This window comes from Oncorhynchus keta, chromosome 7, assembly GCF_023373465.1.
Source record: "Oncorhynchus keta strain PuntledgeMale-10-30-2019 chromosome 7, Oket_V2, whole genome shotgun sequence".
NCBI classification, from domain to species: Eukaryota; Metazoa; Chordata; class Actinopteri; order Salmoniformes; family Salmonidae; genus Oncorhynchus; species Oncorhynchus keta.
In genome coordinates, this window is record NC_068427.1 from 10,997,194 (window position 1) to 11,019,321 (window position 22,128).

At 41.5% G+C, this 22,128-nt stretch overlaps 1 protein-coding gene across 3 annotated transcripts in view; it reads left to right on the forward strand.

Annotated features, from left to right (window-relative positions):
• LOC118385974 (polypeptide N-acetylgalactosaminyltransferase 13) overlaps positions 1-22,128 on the forward strand; it is a 79,068-nt gene that overhangs the window by 45,752 nt on the left and 11,188 nt on the right. For 2 of the 3 annotated variants that reach the window (XM_035773263.2, XM_035773264.2), the window contains exons 9-12: positions 6,689-6,828; positions 7,867-7,965; positions 8,170-8,304; positions 11,609-11,823. In XM_035773263.2, the coding sequence (XP_035629156.1) occupies positions 6,689-6,828; positions 7,867-7,965; positions 8,170-8,304; positions 11,609-11,794 (560 nt within the window). In that variant the 3' untranslated portion in view covers positions 11,795-11,823. The remainder of the gene's footprint in view (positions 1-6,688; positions 6,829-7,866; positions 7,966-8,169; positions 8,305-11,608; positions 11,824-22,128) is intronic. The other variant, XM_035773265.2, reaches the window with a different exon arrangement.

Consider the following 22,128-nt stretch of genomic DNA (forward strand, 5'->3'; position numbering starts at 1 on the left):
GGCTTTGCAGGCGTGATTCCCTTGCGCACGGTGAAGACATTTAATTAAATCGCTGAAAACCCTCCCACTTGCTGGCCAACATATTTTGTTGTGTATTTCTCATTCAATAGGGTTTTCGGTAAATATATCTTAAGCCATCCCTTTAAATACGGTGTACCTTTAATTAGAATTTAGTCAACAGACTAGAATACATCGAGAACACAACAAATATATTGATGAATCAAAAATAAATGTTGTGAAATTCAATCCATGAAATATTGGAAGGTGAAAAAAAAAATGAAAAAATAAATAAATAGTACAATAAGATTTGAACAATAGTCTTATAAATCTACCCTAATCCTCACTAATCATGGAACTGCATGACAATGGTCCAGTCATCGTGAACCAGGCTCCAGGTTTAATCTGCTAAGCGTGGTCTGAGTTCCATATTGATTCAAATAGACTACATGTTCCAAATTCTTGCACAACATTAACCTAATATGATCCTAATGCTAGCGACCCTCAGGAACAACTATACAAACTCACTAAAGTGACAGTTATAAATGTACTGTATGTGGGTATAACTGATGGTGGCACCCGATGGTGGCTAATATTTAACATGAAGTTAAACTCAGACATCTCAGAATTCTGACAACTACAAGCAGACTGGCAGCACCATAGGTCCCAGAGTGGTGGGGCAATTGTTTCCCCCTGGGGCCCAGAGTTTTTCCTTATCTGTTAGCCTAACCAGAAAAACTCTGGACCCTATAAGGTATGACAGTGATTAATCAGTTGTAAAATGGTTTTATATGGGCTATGATGGGGACCAGGTTTTCCAAATCAGGTCACATTTTTTTTTTAAATCCTGAAAAAAAAACCTGGCCCTGGGGGGATGAAAACTCTCTCAAACTGCAGCAACCTTATACTTGTTCATATTAATTTTATTTAGACTAGATTAAGAGGTGGATTTCCTCTACACAGACACAGAGGCAACAACGGATAGACAATAGAACTCACAGGGCTGAGCTTGCTTTATGCATGTTTGCATCATGCAGGCCTATGCAACTGTAGTTCTAATTAAACATTTACTCACAGTCTATGTCGTCACTATTATGTTGATTGATTCATTCCAGTTAATAATTTTGGATTGAAAAGGTATGGGCAGCCTAGCCAGCCCAACTTTGAATATAAACCACATTTCATCACATTCACATTTTCTCCTGACACACAAATGGATTATAAATGTCCAATTTGTCTACCCTGACCAGATGGACTGGGTGCATAGGCTGTTTGCAGCTGCTATTATTAGTAGCCTACAGTTGATCAGACTGAAAAATCGTCTTGTTTTTCTCCCATCTTTAATGGTTAGGTGTAGCCTAAGCTGCTGCAACATTTACAGTTGAAGTCGGAAGTTTACATACACTTTGGTTGGAGTCATTAAAACTTGTTTTTCAACCACTCCATGAATGTCTTGATAACAAACTCAAATTTTTGAAAGTCGGTTAGGACATCTACTTTGTGCATGACACAAGTAATTTTTCCAAAAATTGTTTACAGACAGATTATTTCACTGTATCACATTTCCACTGGGTCAGAAGTTTACATACACTAAGTTGACTGTGCCTTTAAACAGCTTGGAAAATTCCAGAAAATTATGTCTTGGCTTTAGAAGCTTCTAATTAACATCATTTGAGTCAATTGGAGGTGTACCTGTGGATGTATTTCACGGCCTACCTTCAAACTCAGTGCCTCTTTGCTTGACATCATGGGAAAATCAAAGAAATCAGCAAAGACCTCAGAAAAAGAATTGTAGAACTCCACAAGTCTGGTTCATCCTTGGGATCATTTTCCAAATGCCTGAAGGTACCACGTTAATCTGTATAAACACCATGGGACCACGCAGCCGTCATACCGCTCAGGAAGGAGGTGCATTCTGTCTCCTAGAGATTAATGTACTTTGGTGCGAAAAGTGCAAATCAATCTCAGAACAACAGCAAAGGACCTTGTGAAGATGCTGGAGGAAACAGGTACAAAAGTATCTATATCTACAGTAAAACGAGTCCTATATTGACATAACCTGAAAGGCCGCTCAGTAAGGAAGAAGCCACTGCTCCAAAACCGCCGTAAAAAAGCCAGACTATGGTTTGCAACTGCACATGGGGACAAAGATTGTACTTTTTGTAGAAATGTCCTCTGGTCTGATGAAACAAAAATAGAACTGTTTGGCCATAATGACCATTGTTATGTATGGAGGAAAAAGGGGGATGCTTGCAAGCCAAAGAACACCATCCCAACCGTGAAGCACGGGGGTGGCAGCATCATGTTGTGGTGGTGCTTTGCTGCAGGAGAGACTGGTGCACTTCACAAAATAGATGGCAACATGAGGCAGGAAAATTGTGGTTATTTTGAAGCAACATCTCAAGACATCAGTTAAAGCTTGGTTGCAAATGGGTCTTCCAAATGGACAATGACCCCAAGTATACTTCCAAAGTTGTGGCAAAATGGCTTAAGGACAACAAAGTCAAGGTATTGGAGTGGCCATCACAAAGCCCGGACCTCAATCCTATAGACAATTTGTGGGCAGAACTGAAAAAGTGTGTGTGAACAAGGAGGCCTACAAACCTGACTCAGTTACACCAGCTCTGTCAGGAGGAATGGGCCAAAATTCACCCAACTTATTGTGGGAAGCTTGTGGAAGGCTACCCATAATATTTGACCCAAGTTAAAAAATTTAAAGGCAATGCTACTAATTACTAACAAATACACCATGACAGCGCAACACACAAGGGGTGGAACAGTGGCAAAGGTACCCTCAGGACCAACAGAATAATATTAGTCTGAGGAGAGATTAAATAGTATTAATACAACAAAATATAATTCAAAATGAATGTAAACTTCTGACCCACTGGGAATGTGATGAAAGAAATAAAAGCTGAAATAAATCATTCTCTCTACTATTATTCTGACATTTCACATTCTTAAAATAAAGTGGTGATCCTAACTGACATAAGACAGGGAACTTTTACTAGGATAAAATGTCAGGAATTGTGAAACTGAGTTTAAATGTATTTGGCTAAGGTGTACGTAAACTTCCGACTTCAATTGTATGCAATGAGTTGTTGCTTGTGTCTGTCCGGATTGATTGTGTTATCATCTTTGCTAAATAAATACAGATTTATACACATACACATACACATTCTGAATTGATTTCGACATCCCAGAAAAGACAGTCGAAAGTTCCATATGTTCAGAAAGTAAAGCATCGTGATGTGCAATTACCTCTGCAAGCTCCTTGTAGTTTCCCTTGTTAGCAGAATTTTCCCTCTTGTTGTGTCCTCTAAAAGCCAATACTTGCATGCCCTAAAATGCAGTGGTGTCGATAAACCACTTGAGAACATCCCTGTTTTTCTTACAAGGATCTGCGTCTTCGAATGAGAAAGTATGTTACATTATCGAATAAGCTTTATCCCAGAAGCTTGAATCTGATGTGGGCATTTACCGTGCATTCGGGAAAGTATTCAGATCCCTTGTTTTGTTACAGCCTTAGTCTAAAATGGATTAAATTGCCCCCCTATTTTAAAATGGATTAACCCCCCCCACCTTATTTTAAAATTGATTAAATTGTCCCTACCCCTCCTTATTCTAAAATGGATTAAATTGTAAAAAACAAGAAACAACAAAACAAACGTGAAGCTGACTAGGGCTATACAGGCCACTAACAAAGTCAACTACCCACAACTAAGGTGGCAAAACAGGCTGCCTAAGTATGATTCCCAATCAGAGACAACAATAGACGTCTCCCTGATTGAGAATTATACCCAGCCAAAACATAGAAACAGAAAACATAGAAATAAAGAAACTAGAATTCTCACCCTAGTCACACCCTGGCCTAACCAAAATAGAGAATAAAAGCCTCTCTATGGCCAGGGCGTGACAATACCCCATAATGACAAAGCAAAAACAGGTTTTTAGAACATTTTGTCAAAAAACAAACTGAAATTTCACATTTACATAACTATTCAGACCCTTTACTTTGTACTTTCCTGAAGCACCTTTGGCAGCAATTACAGTCTTGAGTCTTCTTGGGTATGACGCTACAAACTTGGCACACGTGTATTTGGGGAGTTTCTCCCATTCTTTTTTGCTCTCTCAAACTCTGTCAGGTTGGATGGGGAGCATCACTGCACAGCTATTTTCAGGTTTCTCCAGATATGTTAGTACGGGCTCTGGCTGGGCCACTCAAGGACATTCAGAGACTTGTCCCGAAGCCACTCCTGCGTTGTCTTGGCTGTGTACTTAGGGTCGTTGTCCTGTTGGAAGGTGAACTTTCGCCCTCAGTTTGAGGTCCTGAGCGCTCTGGAGCAGGTTTTTATCAAGGATCTCTGTACTTTGCTCCGTTCATCTTTGCCTCAATCCTGACTAGTCACTGCCTCTGAAAAACATCCCCACAGCATGATGCTGTCCCCACCATGCTTCACCATAGTGAATATTTCCTCCAGATGTGATGCTTGGCATTCAGTCCAAGGAGTTCAATCTTGGTTTTATCAGACCAGAGAATATTGTTTATCATGGTCTGAGAGTCCTTTTATAGGTGCCTTTTGGCAAACTCCAAGCGGGCTGTCATGTGCCTTTTACTGAGGAGTGGCTTCCATCTGGCCATTCTACCATAAGGCCGGATTTATGGAGTGCTGCAGAGATGGTTGTCCTTCTGGAAGGTTCTCCCATCTCCATTGAGGAACTCTGGAACTCTGTCAAAGTGATTGTAGGTTTCTTGGTCACCTCCCTGACCAAGGCCCTTCTCCCCCGATTGCTCAGTTTGGCTGGGCGGAAAGCACTAGGAAGAGTGTTGGTGGTTCCATACTTCTTCCATTTAAGAATGATGGAGGCCACTGTGTTCTTGGGGACCTTCAATGCTGCAGACATTTTTTGGTACCCTTCCCCAGATCTATGCCATGACACAATCCTGTCTCGGAGGTCTACGGACAATTCCTTCGACCTCATAGCTTGGTTTTTGCTCTGACATGTATTATCAACTGTGGGACCTTATATAGGCAGGTGTGTGGCTTTCCAAATCATATCCAATCAATTGAATTTACCACAGATGGACTCCAATCAAGTTTGAGATACATCTCAAGGATGATCAATAGAAACAGGATGCACCTGAGCTCAATTTCGAGTCTCATAGCAAAAGGTCTGAATACTTATATAAATAAGGTATTTCTGTTGATTTTATTTTTAATTCATTAGCAAAAAATTCTAAAACCATTTTTTCACTTTGTCATTATGATGAGGAAACCATTTAATTTAATCAATTCTAGAATAAGGCTGGAACGTAACAAAAGGTGGAATATTCAATGTGTCTGAATACTTTGCGAATGAACTGTATATGCTCCCATCTTTTGGTTATCTATTTAGCTAAAAGATCGATGTTCTTCAGGTCACTGTACTCAGACTTTCCTAAAAGCAGGGAAGGCCAGCAATACAGGCGGCTTGATGAAAGGCTCCCTGTTAACCAGCTACCCTTTTGATACCAATTGGTATTGAACACCCTCACCTTTTCCTCCTTCTTCATGAAACTGATCTCAGGCAGAGGTCGACCCTTGGTTTTAATTCTAACCTTTTCCGTGTACCCCAGAGAATGACAGGGGTTCTTCACAAAAAGTCAACATTTTTGGTAGCTTCTACCATTCTACCAGCGAGAACTGCATGCTCATGCTGTTAGCTAGCTAGCTACTGCCACTTGCTACTGAATTTAGCAAGGCAAAATGAAATGCATTGCACTAACTGGACACAAAAATAAACCGAAGAAAACTATTTATAGAAAACTATTTATGAATAATATCCTAAAAATGCTCAACTCTCACTTTTCACTCTGAATCTCTATCCAATAATGTCACCAATAATGCTCTGCTGCACAACCCCAATACAACACACTCGGTTCATTCTATGATCCTAATCCTATGATTGGATGGACATGTCAGTTCATATTGCAAAAGCTTTGATGATTGGAGGTCGTCCTCCAGAAGTTGTCATAATTACCATGTAGGCCATTGGAAGGGGGTGAGGCCTACGAGCTTCCTAGGTGTTGTATTGAAGTCAATGAAGGACAGAAGCTAGAGTGTTGTTGAAGTTGCTATAGACAAATAATTGATTGTTTTAATCAATTATTTGATGACAATATATTTAGTATTTAGTATAGTTTAGTATAGTTTTATCTAAAAAAAAGTATAATTTTTAAATGTTTTACAATTGTTATTATTATGAAATTTCACTGAAAAGGATGGTCCTCTCCTTCCTCTGAGGAGGAGCCTCCAGTGGTGTAGACAAGAGGCAGCCATTAAATATGTTACGATGGATAGGTCCCTCTAGTGTACAGCTTTGGCAGTGCAGTCAGACAATAGATGCCAGAGTACTAACGTCATTGGTGTTTCAGCCACAGCTGCCACACCCACCAATCAAACGTTGTTGCTTGTAAGCGGTAAGGGCTCTTGTTGTCTTTAGCTGATATTTCAATGCATGTGTCCCCGTACTTGCACCAAGTGCTGTATGTATCAATCATCTTAAAGTAAAGGGCTAATCTAGGATCAGGTCCCCTCTGTCCATTCATCATAATCTCAAATGTAAAAACTGATCCTAGCTCAAAAACGGATCCACTACTAGTCTGACATGCTCGATACACATGGCTCCGTGGTCTTGGTTTGTGTTGCAGGTGTGGCCCGGGTGGGCTATGGAGACGTGTCCTCTCGTAAGGCCCTGCGTGAAGCTCTGCAGTGCAAACCCTTCTCCTGGTACCTGGAGAACATCTACCCCGACTCTCAGATCCCCAGGCGATACTACTCACTTGGTGAAGTATGAAGCATTTCAGATTCTACAGGCCAATGTACCTCTCATGATTGTGTATGCATCTCAAATGGGACTCTATTCCCTATATAGTGTATTACTTCTAACAAGGGCCCATAGTGAATAGGGTGCCATTTGCCCTACTTCTCTTTAAAGTAAGTCAGGGACGATAACTGGCATCATCGGTTTAGTTGTTGACCCAAACCCAAGCATCGGCTAGAGTTAGCTAACAACATTCTAGATAACAGGTTAGCATGAGGCAAAGAGGGGAATGTTCTTGATAACATATGCCAATAAAAGAGAAAGGCCTTGATTGATAGAGAGCCTGTTAAATGATGTGACGGGTTGGGAGTTTGGAGAGGAGGTTGTAATCCCCAAGTTTAATTCTGCTGAGGCTCCATGATTTTACAGCCTGCATCCAATGTACTGCAGTAAAAGCTGCCTATGGCAGGGAACTGCAGCAGTGCCCTCAGTCTTCCCTTTCCTGCCCTCCCGTCTGTTCCATGATTAACTCACTCCACAGCACACAGCACACATCCCACTTTTCACAGCTCCAGTCATTAGCTTTTATATCATTTAATTATGAACGGTACCATTCCTGCATAGTAAGCACCTTATCCAACACCTAGCACATAGAGCATGCCTCTAGGAGTATATTAGTTAGACATTAGATGGCTCATTGGATTATAGAATCATTAAGTAAGAATTTGGGTTGGGAACATAGATCACAACAGGTCTGATGTATGCAGCCATTTGCGTTGCTAAGCAAGGTCCCGCATCATGAGTTACATCGCCGGTGAGCTAATGAGTTTAGATTGCTAGTTTTATTGAATAGTAAATATTGAATTAGATTTGACATCTGGGCAACAGATTTTGTCACCTGGAAATGATGTGCCAGTGTTTGATGAGCGGGACTTCATTTCTTCCACCTCTATAAGCAGTAGCTTTTGTCAGCTGTAAATATGCCAAGTTGGATTGAAGGATGGGAATTATGAGTAAGTATGAATCCAATGTTGAATCTCTCATTTTATTCCTTTCTACCCCTAGATCAGAAATGTTGAAACGAACCAGTGTGTGGACAACATGGGCAGAAAGGAAAATGAGAAAGTTGGCTTCTTCAACTGCCATGGCATGGGTGGGAATCAGGTAAGAAGACTGCAGTAGAGAGCAAAGAGCTATGGACTTTCCCGTATTTCCTATGTTTTCCCAGAAATCCAGTTTGGAATGGAGAGAATTAGCAGGAAATCCAGAATCCTCCAGCCAGGATTTTGGAAAATTACCTGAATTTTGCAACACAAGGAGAGAGCTATGGACGAGTAGATACAGTAAATGCCTTGTTCTCTCTGCTAGGTGTTTTCCTACACAGCTGATAAGGAGATCCGGACAGATGACTTGTGTCTGGACGTGTCACGTCCCCATGGACCTGTGGTCATGCTGAAGTGTCATCAAATGAAGGGGAATCAGATGTTTGAGTATGATGCAGAGGTAAAGATCAAACTCAAGACTCCTCCTGTACTGTGTGAGTCATGACAGGAGTGCGATAACTTGTGATTATGATATTTTTTTTGATTATGTTATTTAACCTTTATTTAACCTGGCAAGTCAGTTAAGAACAAATTCTTATTTCCAATGACGGCCTACCCTGGGCCAAACCCGGACGACGCTGGGCCAATTGTGCGCCGCCCTATTATGGGACTCCCAATCATGGCCGGATTAGAATCAGGGACTGTAGTGATGCCTTTTGCACTGAGATGCAGTGCCTTTAACTCCTGTGCCACTCGGGAGCCCACACAACTTTGCCACACACTGATTGTCCAGAGTAATTTCTGCACGATTACATAGGAAGAGTTTTCATGTGAAAATGACACACCTGCACAAATACATCTATAATTCTTAAAAAATTGTCGGATTATTTTAAGCCACCAGATGGTGCTACATGTCAGGAGTCAGGCTTCCTGTCAAATCCTGTACAGTAGCCATCATTCTGTAGCTCAGTGCACATTGCAGCCCATAATTTCCCCCATTTATTCAAATGTTCTTCTCTCATGTAGTATGTTGGCAAGTGGGAATATGATTTTGAGGTAAGCTTTCTGACCTGGCGCTCGTGAATGTCGTCATCTTGTCGACGTAGACAGTGTATAAGTCCTGTCTTTGGTAGGTAGTAGTATCTTGTTCTTAGTGGTTGTAAGGCCTGCGTGTTTTTTTTCTCTCTCTCAGTAGTCTACAAAGTCCTCTGTGAAATTGTGTTAGTAGTTTATAGGTTTTAATGCTCTGGGGAATGTGACTCGTTAGCCAGACCTGTGGACCGAACAGACTCCACTGTCCAGTTATGAGCCTAATGACATGTCGACTCAGACAGAGTTGCAAAATTCCAGTAACTTTCCAAAATTCCCTGGCTTTCCAGAAGTCCTGGGTGGAAGATTAATGGAATTCTTAGACATTTTGGGAAAGTTGCTGGAATTTTGCAAGCATATTAGACACTACTGAATGGTCCATGATATGCCAACAGATGTGGTTTTCATTTCAATGATCCAGGACTTGATGAATTGCGTACACTTCGAGATATCTCCATAATATTTATATCATGCAAATCATCTATGCCAGTACAAGTTCCATTTTGATGTGCATCAGACTTTGAAACAAACACAGCATACTAGCACAGCATACTAGCACAGCACATAGAATAAAGCATATACATTAACACAGGGAAACTGTAGCATACAACAATTGTGTATTCTCAAAGCAGCCTTAATATTAACAATTCATATCGTTATATTTCTTCCACTGGGACATATTCATATGTTTGAGTCCTTGGGCGTCTAAGCGTTTTATCCCAAAAAATGTGTGATGGAAAAACGCTTTCAGAGTAAAATGAAATAACTAAAACCAGATATAAACAATGTAAAAATGTTTTAAAATAATATCATCTTTGAGAACTAACAATCATCAAAATAAAAACTAGACAGTCAGAGAGAATTTAAAATGCAACAACAATTAACTTTGCATAATAACAAAATATATACTGCTAAATAACACTGCATTAGTGTAACATCTGCTTCCAACTTACACCGTCAAACAAATAGATCCCCTGAACGCAGCTCACTTTCCAGCTCACACTTTCAAACACCTAGATCCCCTGAACGCAGCTCACTCTCCAGATCCCAATCACCTGAATTATAATTACCTGTTCACACACCTGTATGCCATTATCATACACTATTTAGTTCAGTTCTGTGCATCCCATCACTGTGAGGTATTGTTTGTTTTGTGGCACACATCTTTCAGAGCTCTGTGTTTCCCGTGATTTACTCCTCCCGTGTATGATAGTTTTTGCCTGCCTCACTAACGGTGCCTATTCCCTGCCTGTACTTTAGCCTGTTGGATTTACTGTTATCTACCTATTGCCTGATCTCCTGGACTATGTTACTAACCTTCTCCCTGCCTGTACTGTTGCCCTTTTGGACCCCTGTGTATGACCTTCTGCCTGCATCTGGACCCAGCTACCTGCCTCCTCCTGTGGTCCTTTGCCATAAACACCTGCTGCGCCCTGCACTTAAACCCAGCTCTCTGTCTCCCCTCATGTTCATTACAATTAGCCATGGCAAAAATGCGTAGAATTGCAGAACATTTGCTTTAAAACTGCAACATTTTCTCTCAGCTCCATTGCAGAATATGTCGAATCGCATAAAATGTTCTTTGAAACTGGAACGTTCTCTCAGCTTAATAGCAAAATGTGTAGAACTGAAGGGAATTGGCATTAAACAAAATATATCTATGGGAGCCTCTAAAATGTCCTCTACAATTCAGCCACGCAAACGCCCGATTGCGCCCCCTGCTACCTGCTCCAGTATGGTGTCACCTGTCATTGATTAAGATCTCTAATGTCACTGTCAACTTTGAAAAGCCCCCAGGCTCATCTATTCCTGTACACACCCTGGGAGAGATCCAGGTATTACACTTTGTGCTTTAGTTAAATATGTAATATGAAAACATGAATAATTCATATGCATTAGGAAATGTCCCTGACGTATACGGCAGTGGGGTTTCAATGCCTCTGTCAAAGGCCTGATTATTTTTAGGAACAGTGTGACAGACGATACTACTGATCCCAGCCGTACCATTAACATTTCATATGGTCATCATTTTCAGCATCTGAGAGACAGACAGAAATACCTGACTTTTACATCATCTCCATATTCCAGGTGGTCAGAGCCTGGGCTTGAAGTGGACTGAAATAGCTGCCGGTAGTCATTTTGGGTACCCATTTATATTTAGGTGCGGGTACTTTGCAATATTTTTCAGCCAATTTTCTTCAAGAGGTACTGGTACTCAAGCAGTAACAAATTTGAGGTGCCGGTACTCAGTACCAGTGTGTAACAGACCAATTCAAGCACTGGTCAGAGCCATCTCTCTAGTCACCTCCTATTCTCAATCCCTCCCTGCTCTTCCTTTCATAGGACTATAGAATATCAGTGCTGATATAGAATATCAGTGCCACCATCCCACCAAGTCCCATCCACTTTTATCTAACTAGGAAATCTGGTTGAAGATTTTCTGATTGTAGGCAAAGGTGGTTCCATTCTGAGCAACACTCCAACATAGTCCATTTACCCTTTAGATGGGTTGTGTGGCATTGTGTTTTTTTGGAATATAAGTCTACAGTACTGTTGGTGATCTTGTTGTTGGGCCTGTCTGGCCTGAGTCTGGCTCTGTCCTAGCGTTTCTCACTCACCACTCCCATCTCCTCATGTCCATGCATGACATCCTCCATCCGGATGTCCATCCACAGAAGCACACGTTCCTCCACATCATCACCCAGTCGTGTCTGACCATCAGCAGGCTGGACGATGGCAGCTGGCGCCCCACGGTGGAGTACTGTAATAATAGCCCCCTGCAAGCCTGGGTCCTGAGGAACTTCACCCGGCTGGAGGTGTTTAGGAAGCTGTACTACAGCCCCACTGATTACTTTCTGTAGGGGCTGTCTTCCTGCATGGGCCACCACAGGTCAGTAACTTACTGTACAACCAGACCTTGTGGAGGTCCTAGTGTGCAGTAGTATAGTGTTCTAGTGTGTAGTGTTCTAATGTGTTGTAGTCTAGTGTGTAGTATGTCGTCTGGTGTGTAGTGTTCTAGTGTCAAGTGAGTAGTATGTCGTCTAGTGTGTAGTCCAGTGGTGGCTGGTGGTCGGAGATATCGGAGGAAGGGTTTATTGTAATGGAATTCCAGCCTTTGAAATTAGCCCGTCCTGCTTTATCTCTGCTCACCAGCAACCAATGGTGAATTTGGCGAGTGTGCAATCGTCTAGTGTGTACTGTCTAGCCTGCAGAGCTGGAGTTGTATGACTGTGGCGGAATATGCGTTCAACTTTGCTTTAGTAAGTAGCTCCTTTACCTCACGGTATGTTTGTGTTAGTTTCCTTTACCTCACGGTATGTTTGTGTTCGTTTCCTTTACCTCCGCTTTGAGATGTTTTTGGAGCTGCAGCTTGTTGCGATGCTGGACTTTTCCAACGTTAGTAAAAGTCTGCCACGCAAGAAGTTTCAGTAGCGATTACCAGTGGCCTTTTGATGTGAATGCATATCGACAGGAACACAGAGGCACACCGGGCAATAATAAACGTCCCTCGACAGCTTTAGATGGTGCTGTAAACACGACGCTATCTGCAAGAAATGTATCCAGCCTTCCTCCTTCACCAAATTTGATCTCATTTTACATTTATTTTCATACATCAATATTTTATTTTAGATGCGAAAATTCACTGGAGGCCCTCATTGGATGAGAGCTGAGGAGGCGAGGTGGTTTTATGTTTAGCTGATTATCTATGCGATGGGCAAATTGAAATGGGCTCGCCTTTGTTTACAAGCTCTTTTGAAGTGATCCCTCATTGTGAGCTGTGCTTTCATGGCTCTGGCCTTGGGAAAGTGAGGGCTGCATTTTGAACACACTCCTATGGCCTCATAACAGCTGTGTTCAGCACACAGCGTGTTCTCAGTGTCTGAGGTTTGAATTTTAATCACCACTCATTTCCATTTTACCTATATACATCTACTGAATCGAGTCTGGATGCTCGCTGCAAGAAGCTACCGGCTTCTGTTTGATATATGAACAGTATTTCTATTTGTCATTCCCTTAACTTTAGCCAGTTAACTCTTTACAGTACCTCTGTAATTCATTGGAGTTTATTCGTCTGTTAAGCAGTTGACGTTTGCCTGGTAAAGAACATATGCATTGCTGTGTGCTCTCCTTTTCGGAATACTGTTGGTTAAATTGGGTGAGTTGCGCTCAGGGTTATTGTTCTTTGTAAACCTGACGGTGCTAGAGCAGCCTGCTGTCAGATGGCCTCATTCCCTGTTCTGTTCCTACCGTAGTCTCTGTCCTTGAGATTAACACTGCACGACGCTCTCTGAACAGACAATATTGGGACCACACTTAGACAGCGGGTGTGTCCCAAATGGCATGCTATTCCCTTTATAGTGCATCACTTTTTTACCAAAGCCCTATGGGCCCCGATCAACAGTTGAGCACTATAAAGGCAATAGGGTGCCATTTGGGATACACACTTGGTCAATCCGTACTGAACAGCCACACTATCTAACAGCCGTGGCTCCCTCCAATGGCAGAATGCCAAGAAACACATTTCTATTGAATCTGTTGGTACTGTGTAGTTTTTTTGTTACACGCCAGACTCTGTTTTTAAGCGTTGTTAGTGTCAGCACAAACACACATTTAAAAGGGATCCTGCATCTGTCAGCAAGTCAGGTTGCCGCCGACTCTTTGAGACATAGAGGATAAATGTTCCTCACCCTGTGCCGGCTCTTGGAGACCATCTTCATTTAATTAGCAGGTCTCAGCTGTGCACACACACGGCACAGAGCTCATGAGCCACACTCTGGGACTGCAACAGCTGTAATGGGAGTTTTTACTGCCACTGAGGAGCAATGAAATAATTATGAGCAGAGAGGACACGTCCCTCACATGTCTAATATTTTCATTAAATATGGATTGGTTTTCCTACTCTCTTATATTTTCTTCCTGCTGTCTTTTCTGCACTGAAGTATGGCGGGATCTTTCATGGATGGCAAAAATAGCATCTCCATTATCGCCCCAGACATGTTCTTATGATTAATAAATAAGCTTTAGTGTAGTGGAGGTTCATAGGCCTATTTACAGGTACAGGACTATAATGGCAGATACTACAATTTTGGCTTGTTAGTGTAATACTATTTGGACAGCTATAGTTTTGAGGACATAAATACATTAATTTGTTTTATACATTTTAAAAGGAGAGAGAGAGAGAGAGAGAGAGAGAGAGAGAGAGAGAGAGAGAGAGAGAGAGAGAGAGAGAGAGAGAGAGAGAGAGAGAGAGAGAGAGAGAGAGAGAGAGAGAGAGAGAGAGAGAGAGAGAGAGAGAGAGAGAGAGAGAGAGAGAGAGAGAGAGAGAGAGAGAGAGAGAGAGAGAGAGAGAGAGAGAGAGAGAGAGATGCTCTGTGTGATGCCTTTAAAAAGTATTGATACCCCCTTGAATTATTCCACTTGATTTGTGTTGCAGCCTGAATTCAAAATTGATGAAATTTATTTTTTTCTCTCACCCATCTACACACAATACCCCATAATGACAAAGTGAAAACAGACATTTTTGAAAATGTATTGAAAATCAAATACAGAAGTAACCATTTACATAAGTACTCACACCCCTGAGTCAATACATGTTAGAATCACCTTGGGCAGTGATTACAGCTGTGGGTCTTTCTGGATAAGGGACTGTACGTTATTTATAATGAGGGATATTGAATTCAGAACATGGACACTTCTTACAGTGTTCTCCCTGTACACCAAGTCACAACCGTTGGATAAATAAAGGGGGCATATACGCTGACAATGAAAGCTCTTACATAAATCGATGATTACATTTCTAAAACAGGTTATAGGCTACATGTGCACAACCAAGTCAGAACAGTCAGAGCAGTAGTCAGAACTGTAGGCGAAATAGACCAAATTATTAGGGTGAGGCATATGGTTTACTAACAGCTTACTACACAACATACACTTAGTATTATTTTCTTAGCTACAGTATACATATCTCCCTGGCATATTACATCATTTATGCAGCAGCATACAGGACTTGAACACGAAGGTGGTCCTTCGTGGGCAAATGTCATCAAAGTCTGGCATTCTCTGGATTTATGGTGCTTTCAAGACAACTGGGAACTGAAAAAACAAGGTCTAATCATGATGATGTCATTGATCTTCAGATTGTAGCTCTAGAAAGTGGCCCTAGTTCCTGATATACAATTCTGAGTTGGATGATATTTGATTAATATTTTTTATTCTATATTTATATTTTTCAAATAGTCCCTATCTCCTTAGTTAGCATACTCTGCTTCCACTGATGTCAAAACTCGGTCCTCCAGAAAGTGGAGAGCATTAGCAACACTTATGTAGTTCTTCGTGATATCTTTAAAAACTCTGGCCTTTTGTTTTATCTTATTGTCCTGCTGAAATGTGAATTTGTCTCCCAGTGTCTGTTGGAAAGCAGACTGAACCAGGTTTTCCTCTAGGATTTTGCCTGTACTTAGCTCTATTCCATTTGATTTTCTTTACTCCCTAGTACTTACCGATGACAAGCATACCCATAACATAATGCAGACACCACCATTTTCCCTAAACATAATGCCTTTTGCATTCAGGACATATCAAATAAATCGAATCAAATTTAATTTGTCACATGTGCCGAATACAACAAGTGTAAACCTTACCGTGAAATGCTTACTTACAAGCCCTTAAGCAACAATGCAATGTGAAGAAAATAAGAGTAAAATAAACTAAAGTAAAACAAATAAAATAACAGTAACAAGGCTATATACCAGTCTATGTACCAGTACAGAGTCAATGTGCGGAGGTACAGGTTAGTCAAGGTAATAGAGGTGATATGTACATGTAGGTAGTGGTAAATTGACTATGCATAGATAATAAACAGCGAGTAGCAGCAGTGTAAAAAAAAAACTAAAGGGGGGTCAATGCAAATAGTCCGGGTAGCCATTTGATTAATTGTTCTGCAGTCTTATGGCTTGGGGGTAGAAGCTGTTAAGGACCCTTTTGGAACTAGACTTGGCACTCCGGTACTGCTTGCCGTGCGGTAGCAGAGAAAACAGCCTATGACTGGGGTGGCTGGAGTCTTTAAAAAAAGTGGGCCTTCCTCTGACACCGCCTAGTATAGAGGTCCTGGATGGCAGGAAACTTGGCCCCAGTGATGTACTGGGCCAGATGGCCAGTATCCTCCGTAGCACCTTATGGTCGGATGCCGAACGGTTGCCATACCAGGCAGTGATGCAACCGGTCATGATGCTCTCGTTGGTGCAGCTGTATAACTTTTTTAGGATCTGGGGACCCAAGCCAAATCTTCTCAGTCTCCTGAGGGGGAGTAGACATTGTTGTGCCCTGTTCACGACTGTCTTGGTGTGTTTGAACCATGACAGTTTGTCGGTGATGTGGACACCAAGGAACTTAAAGCTCTCGACTCGCTACATTGCATCCCAATCGATGTGAATGGGGGTGTCTTCAGTTGTCCTTTTCCTGTAGTCCACGATCAGCTCCTTTGTCTTGCTCACATTAAAGGAGAGATTGTTGAATTATAGGCTGTCTCATCATTGTTGGTGATCAGGCCTACCACCGTTGTGTCGTCAGCAAACTTAATGATGGTCGTGCTTGGCCACACAGTCGTGGGTGAACAGGGAGTACAGGAGGGGACTAAGCACGCACCTCTGAGGGGCCCCCGTGTTGAGGATCAACGTGGCAGATGTGTTGTTGCCAACTCTTACCACCTGGGGGCGGCCTGTCAGGAAGTCCAAGATCCAGTTGCAGAGGGAGGTGTTTAGTCCCAGGGTCCTTAGCTTATTGAGCTTTGTGGGCGCTACGGTGTTAAACACTGAGCTGTAGTCAATGAACACATAGGTTTTCATTTAGTCCAGGTGGGAAAGGGCAGTGTGGAGTACAATTGAGATTGCATCATCTGTGGATCTGTTGGGGCAGTATGCGAATTAGTGACTAGGGTTTCCGTGATGATGTTGTTGATGTGAGCCATGACCAGCCTTTCAAAGCACTTCATGGCTACAGATGTGACTGCTATGGGACAGTAGTAATTTAAGGCAGGTTATCTTGGCGTTCTTGGGCACAGGGACATGTAGGTATTACAGACTCGGCCAGGGAGAGGTTGAAAATGTCAGTGAAGACACTTGCCAGTTGGCCCGCTCATGCTCTGAGTACACATCCCGGTAATCCATCTGGCTCCGCCACCTTGTGAATGTTGACCTGTTTAAAGGTCTTGCTCACATCGGCTGCGGAGAGTGTGATCACAGAGTCATCCGGAACAGCTGGTGCTTTTCCTGTTAGATGGTTTGTCTGAGGGCATAGAGAAATTTCATAAAAGCGTCCAGATTAGTGTCCCACTCCCACCTGTATTCTACAGCTTCTGGTTGGGATATGTATGTACAGTACCTGTGGAGACGACGTCATCGATGCACATATTGATGAAGCCAGTGACTGATGTTGTATACTCCTCAATGCCATTGGATGAATCACAGTCTGTGCTAGCAAAACAGTCCTTTAGCGTAGCATTCGTCTCATTTGACCACTTCAGTATTGAGCGAGTCACTGGTACTTCCTGCGTTAGTTTTTGCTTGTGAGCAGGAATCAGGAGGATAGAATTATGGTCAGATTTGCCAAATGCAGGGCGAAGGAGAGTTTTGTATGTGTGTCTGTGTGTGAAGTAAAGGTGGTTTTTCTTCTTCTGGTGGCACATGTGACATGCTGGTAGAAATGAGGTAAAAACAGATTTAAGTTTGCCTGTGTCGTGATGTGACTTTGATTAATGTGATGATTTTTATTTATCGAATCAACCAACTATATTTAATTGTTACTTGATTAAATTAATCATGTAACAATTAACTCAGTAGGAATTTGGGGCACCACAAAATAAGTTGTTTAATGAGTTATCATCTCCCGAATAAAACTCAAGAGGATATTTATAAGATATGTCGATAGCAGTCGTTCAGACTGCTGTCGTTCTTGAATCCGCAAGAACCCCATCCTTTTCTCATGATTCAGTTCTACACAAATGTATTTAAGGATTTATTTACTAACTAACTTAATAATAACACAGAATACACATACAAACTTACATGAGGCAAATGTCCCTAGTGGACTGACAAGATATGACGGCTTATTATACAGAGATGGAAAAGGGGATGGGGAAAATAGAGAGATAGGGAAAAAGAGACATTTATCGTACAGTTGGAAACTACGCTCACAGTAACCATAGACCTTACACACAAGCCACCGCTCATTTGGGTAAGAAATGCAATGTATTTACGTGTAGATGTCTTTGTTTGTCGTCTCTCTGTTGAAACCAATCAATCCTTCTATGGGGATTGGCTCGATAGGTGTAAGGCTTTGGTTGTCCACCAGAGGTCACAATGTCTTTCTTCTTAGTGGTCCGGTCTCCAATGATGATGATTGTAGTAGGATAGTCATTTAGATTCACTTTTCTCGATATCTGATGTAAGACAGCTAATCGGATGTACCATTGATTGTCTGAGGTGAGCTTTTCGCCTCTTTTCTGCCTCGGGTAGATAGTCAAGGTTCTAGATCACTTTACATGCACAGCTGTGTGTAACGTGAATTTATCTTCTACACCTCGTGTTGAATTTGAGTTTCCAACCATTTCAACGTGTAGCCACAGCTGCACGCTTTCTGGTCTGGGAGTTTCAAGCATTTGTAACGTTTAGCTCACGCTTCACGTTTGCTGGTCTGATATGTTAATTCTTAGCGAGTCCTTTTAAGCACTCTGGTCGAAAAGGACGGTTCCATCACACTGACACGCTCTTCTGACCTCATTCGGGGCGTGGCTTGGTTAATGTGCAAGACACATGAAAACTATGATCTCGTTAGAAAAATAAAATCACATTCCTATCTTAATTAAAAACAGTTTCATTGTTCTTCATATTTCCTACACAACGTAAAGGATGTAAACCTGACATACAGTGTGAAAGCTCTTCAAGTTACAGTATTTTTGTTATACAGTTTTTAATGACATCACAAAATGAACAACAATATGACATGATTATTCTTTAGATCCCCACTGACAATTCCTAACATTCCTATCTTAGAAATATTGTTCCGATATTCACTTTTTGAGCGGGTAACAGTCTCTCTAGACAAAGGCATTCCTTTGGTTGATACTGAAGAGCAGGCAAGAGTTCTCTGCTGCATAAGATTTACGATTGGCATGAGGTGTCATAAAACCGTCCCAGCCACCCTCTCCTCTTCTGTGGGATAGAGATGGGCATGGCTATCTGTCAGCCATTTGCCAAGCTGATCTGAGGCCTTGGATCCTCAACCAGGAGAGTCATGACACCTGCATTGAAGTCCCTGGCCACTAGGAGCACCGCTTCTGGATGAGCATTTTCTTGTTTGCTTATGGCCGTATACAGCTCGTTGAGTGCAGTTTAAGTTCATAAAGTTAACTTCTATGACAATTTTTTTGCAGTTTTACTTTAGTGCCTTATTGCGAACAGGATGCATGTTTTTGAATATTTTATTCTGTACAAGCTTCCTTCTTTTCACTCTGTCATTTAGGTTAGTATTGTGGAGTGACTACAATGTTGTTGTTCCATCCTCAGGTCTCTTATCACAGCCATTAAACTGTGTAACTGTTTTAAAGTCACCATTGGCCTCATGGTTAAATCTCTGAGTGTTTTCCTTCCTCTCTGGCAACTGAGTATGGAAGAATGCCTGTATCTTTGAAGTGACTGGGTATATTGATACATCTTCCAAAGTGTAATTAATAACTTCACCGTGCTCAAAGGGATATTTCATGTCTGCCTTTTCTCTTTGTTCTACCCTACTAATAGGTGCCCTACTTTGCTAGGCATTGGAAAAACTCCCTGTTCTTTGTGGTTGAATCTGTGTTTGAAATTCACTGCTAGACTGAGGGACCTTACAGATAAATTTAGGTGTGGGGTACAGAAATTAGGTAGTCATTCAAAACTCATGTTACGCTATTGTTGCACACAGAGTGAGTCCATGCAACTTATTATGTGACTTGTTAAGCACATTTTACATTTGAGCTTATTTAGGCTTGCCATAAAAAAGGGGTTGAATACTTATTGACTCAAGACATTTCAGCTTTTTAGTAAACATTTCTAAAAACATAATTCCACTTTGACATTATGCGGTATTGTGTGTAAGCCAGTGACATTTAATCCATTTTAAATTCAGTCTGTAACACAACAAAATGTTGGGAAAGTCAAGGGGTGTGAATACTTTCCAGGCACTGTAGGTAGAGTAAATGCGGGACCCTTCTGTGTATTGTTGCATTGAAGGAAGCACAAGCTCAAATATGCACAATCACATACAAACCATCTTGGTTTGTGCTACCCATTCAAAAAATAAAGGCTGTATATGGATCTGAAAATGTCCTATACAGCTTCAGGACAAACTTACCTCAAAGCAGTGGTGATGTATTCATGGGTGCCAAGGGAAGACAGGCTTCCCCAAAAAAAGTAATTTAAAAAAATTGGGCTTTCTCTGTCTTTCATTTAAAAAATTCAATTCACAAGAGGCTGTATGTATCTCATTGGAGAAAGCATTTGAACGAACGAAACAGCGCCCCTCTGTCTCAGTATGAGTAGAGTGTCTATCTAATGCTGTCTGGTCAGAAAGTGTATGACATTGTTGCCGCCCGTGGCATTGAATGCAAGGGAAGCCAGCGAGCATTTGGCCTCACTTGATAAAAATATATAAAATAATAGCCAATCAGCATTGAGCTAAACTACGTGAGCTCAGCTGTGTGTGGTCCTGGCGCACCAAAAAAAGTGTCAAGGGAAGCCAGTTTGGATTTGGTTTAAGACCAATCACATCACAAGCCAAACATCCTTATTGACAGAAAAAATGGAATTGTTGCATCTTGTTGTGTTGTTGTCCTCATCCCTTTCCTACATTAACCACCGTTGGAGATAGGAACTTGTGGTTTTACGTAATCCTTCGTAAGCCTTTACGTAAGCCTTAAATCCATACATTGTGGCCCTGGCCTGAGAAGATGGAAGTTCAACATGTAGCTAGATGTAGTAGGCTAATGTTAACTAGCTGGCCTGGCGTATCGTTGACCATGAAAAGAAGTTAGGCCAGCGAGCAAGTATTTTAGCCTGGTAGCTTAGGACAACAAAAACTAAAAGTGTGTACTGTATGACAGAGTCATAGACCGTTTAGGCAACATGAAAGAGGAGGATGGCATTACCGTTTCTCTGTAAGTAGGGTGAGTCAACATGTTTTTTCTACTTGCATGCACTCACAACACACACTCACACTCACACACATCAGTACCATGGACAGCCACATCATATTTAGCTTATGTTGATTGGACTGAATAGTTTTTGGTATATTTTAGTTGGCACTGAATTAGACTAAGCAGAGGTGATTAGATTTTGAAATGTTGAAGTTAAAATGGTGCTGGAGTAGTGGAGGCAGCTCCTGTTTTCTTTACGACTTGCCGTGACTCTAACTCAATAGCTGTTTAGTAGTCTGAAAATGTCAGAAACGTTAACTTGCTTGACCATGCTGTAGGTCATGTAACTGTTTGTTACATGCAATATTTTTGGGGGGTGGACTTCCCCGGATAAATGTTGCTCTCCGGTTTTGTAATGAAACAAATGTGTATTATTAGAATTTATTCTGCCACTGCGTCGTCTTATTGTCTCGGCCTTAGGCCTATATATCACGGTGTTTAAGGTATCGGAACTAACAGATTATAGAGCAAACAACGCAGTTATCACAACACACAGGTTTTAATATGGCTTTTTTTTCTGGATTGGCTTCCCTGGTGATTTTACCCACGCACCGCTACTGCCTCAAAGTCAAAGACAATCATTGCTGCAAAGTCTACATATGAACCATTTTATATCGTTGAATCAGTGTGTTCTTAGTCATGTGTTGTATTCATTTATTGATTATTACTAAAACCTCATATTACTAATGATTTTTCATTTAACTTGGCGGTAACAATGCTTATGCCTCTCAGTTACACTGCAGGAAAGTGTATTAATTCATTAAATAAATAGATTTTATAAAGCCCTTTTTACATCAGAAGTTGTCGCGCAGTGCTTTACAGTAACCCAGCCTAGACCCCAACGTGCAAACCAGAGGTGAGAGCACAATGGCCAGGAAACACTGCCTTGGAAGGAAAACTCATTGCATTTAATCAAACCCTTAAGCAATAGGAATGGGGAATAAGGATTCTAGCATTCTGTCAACCTAT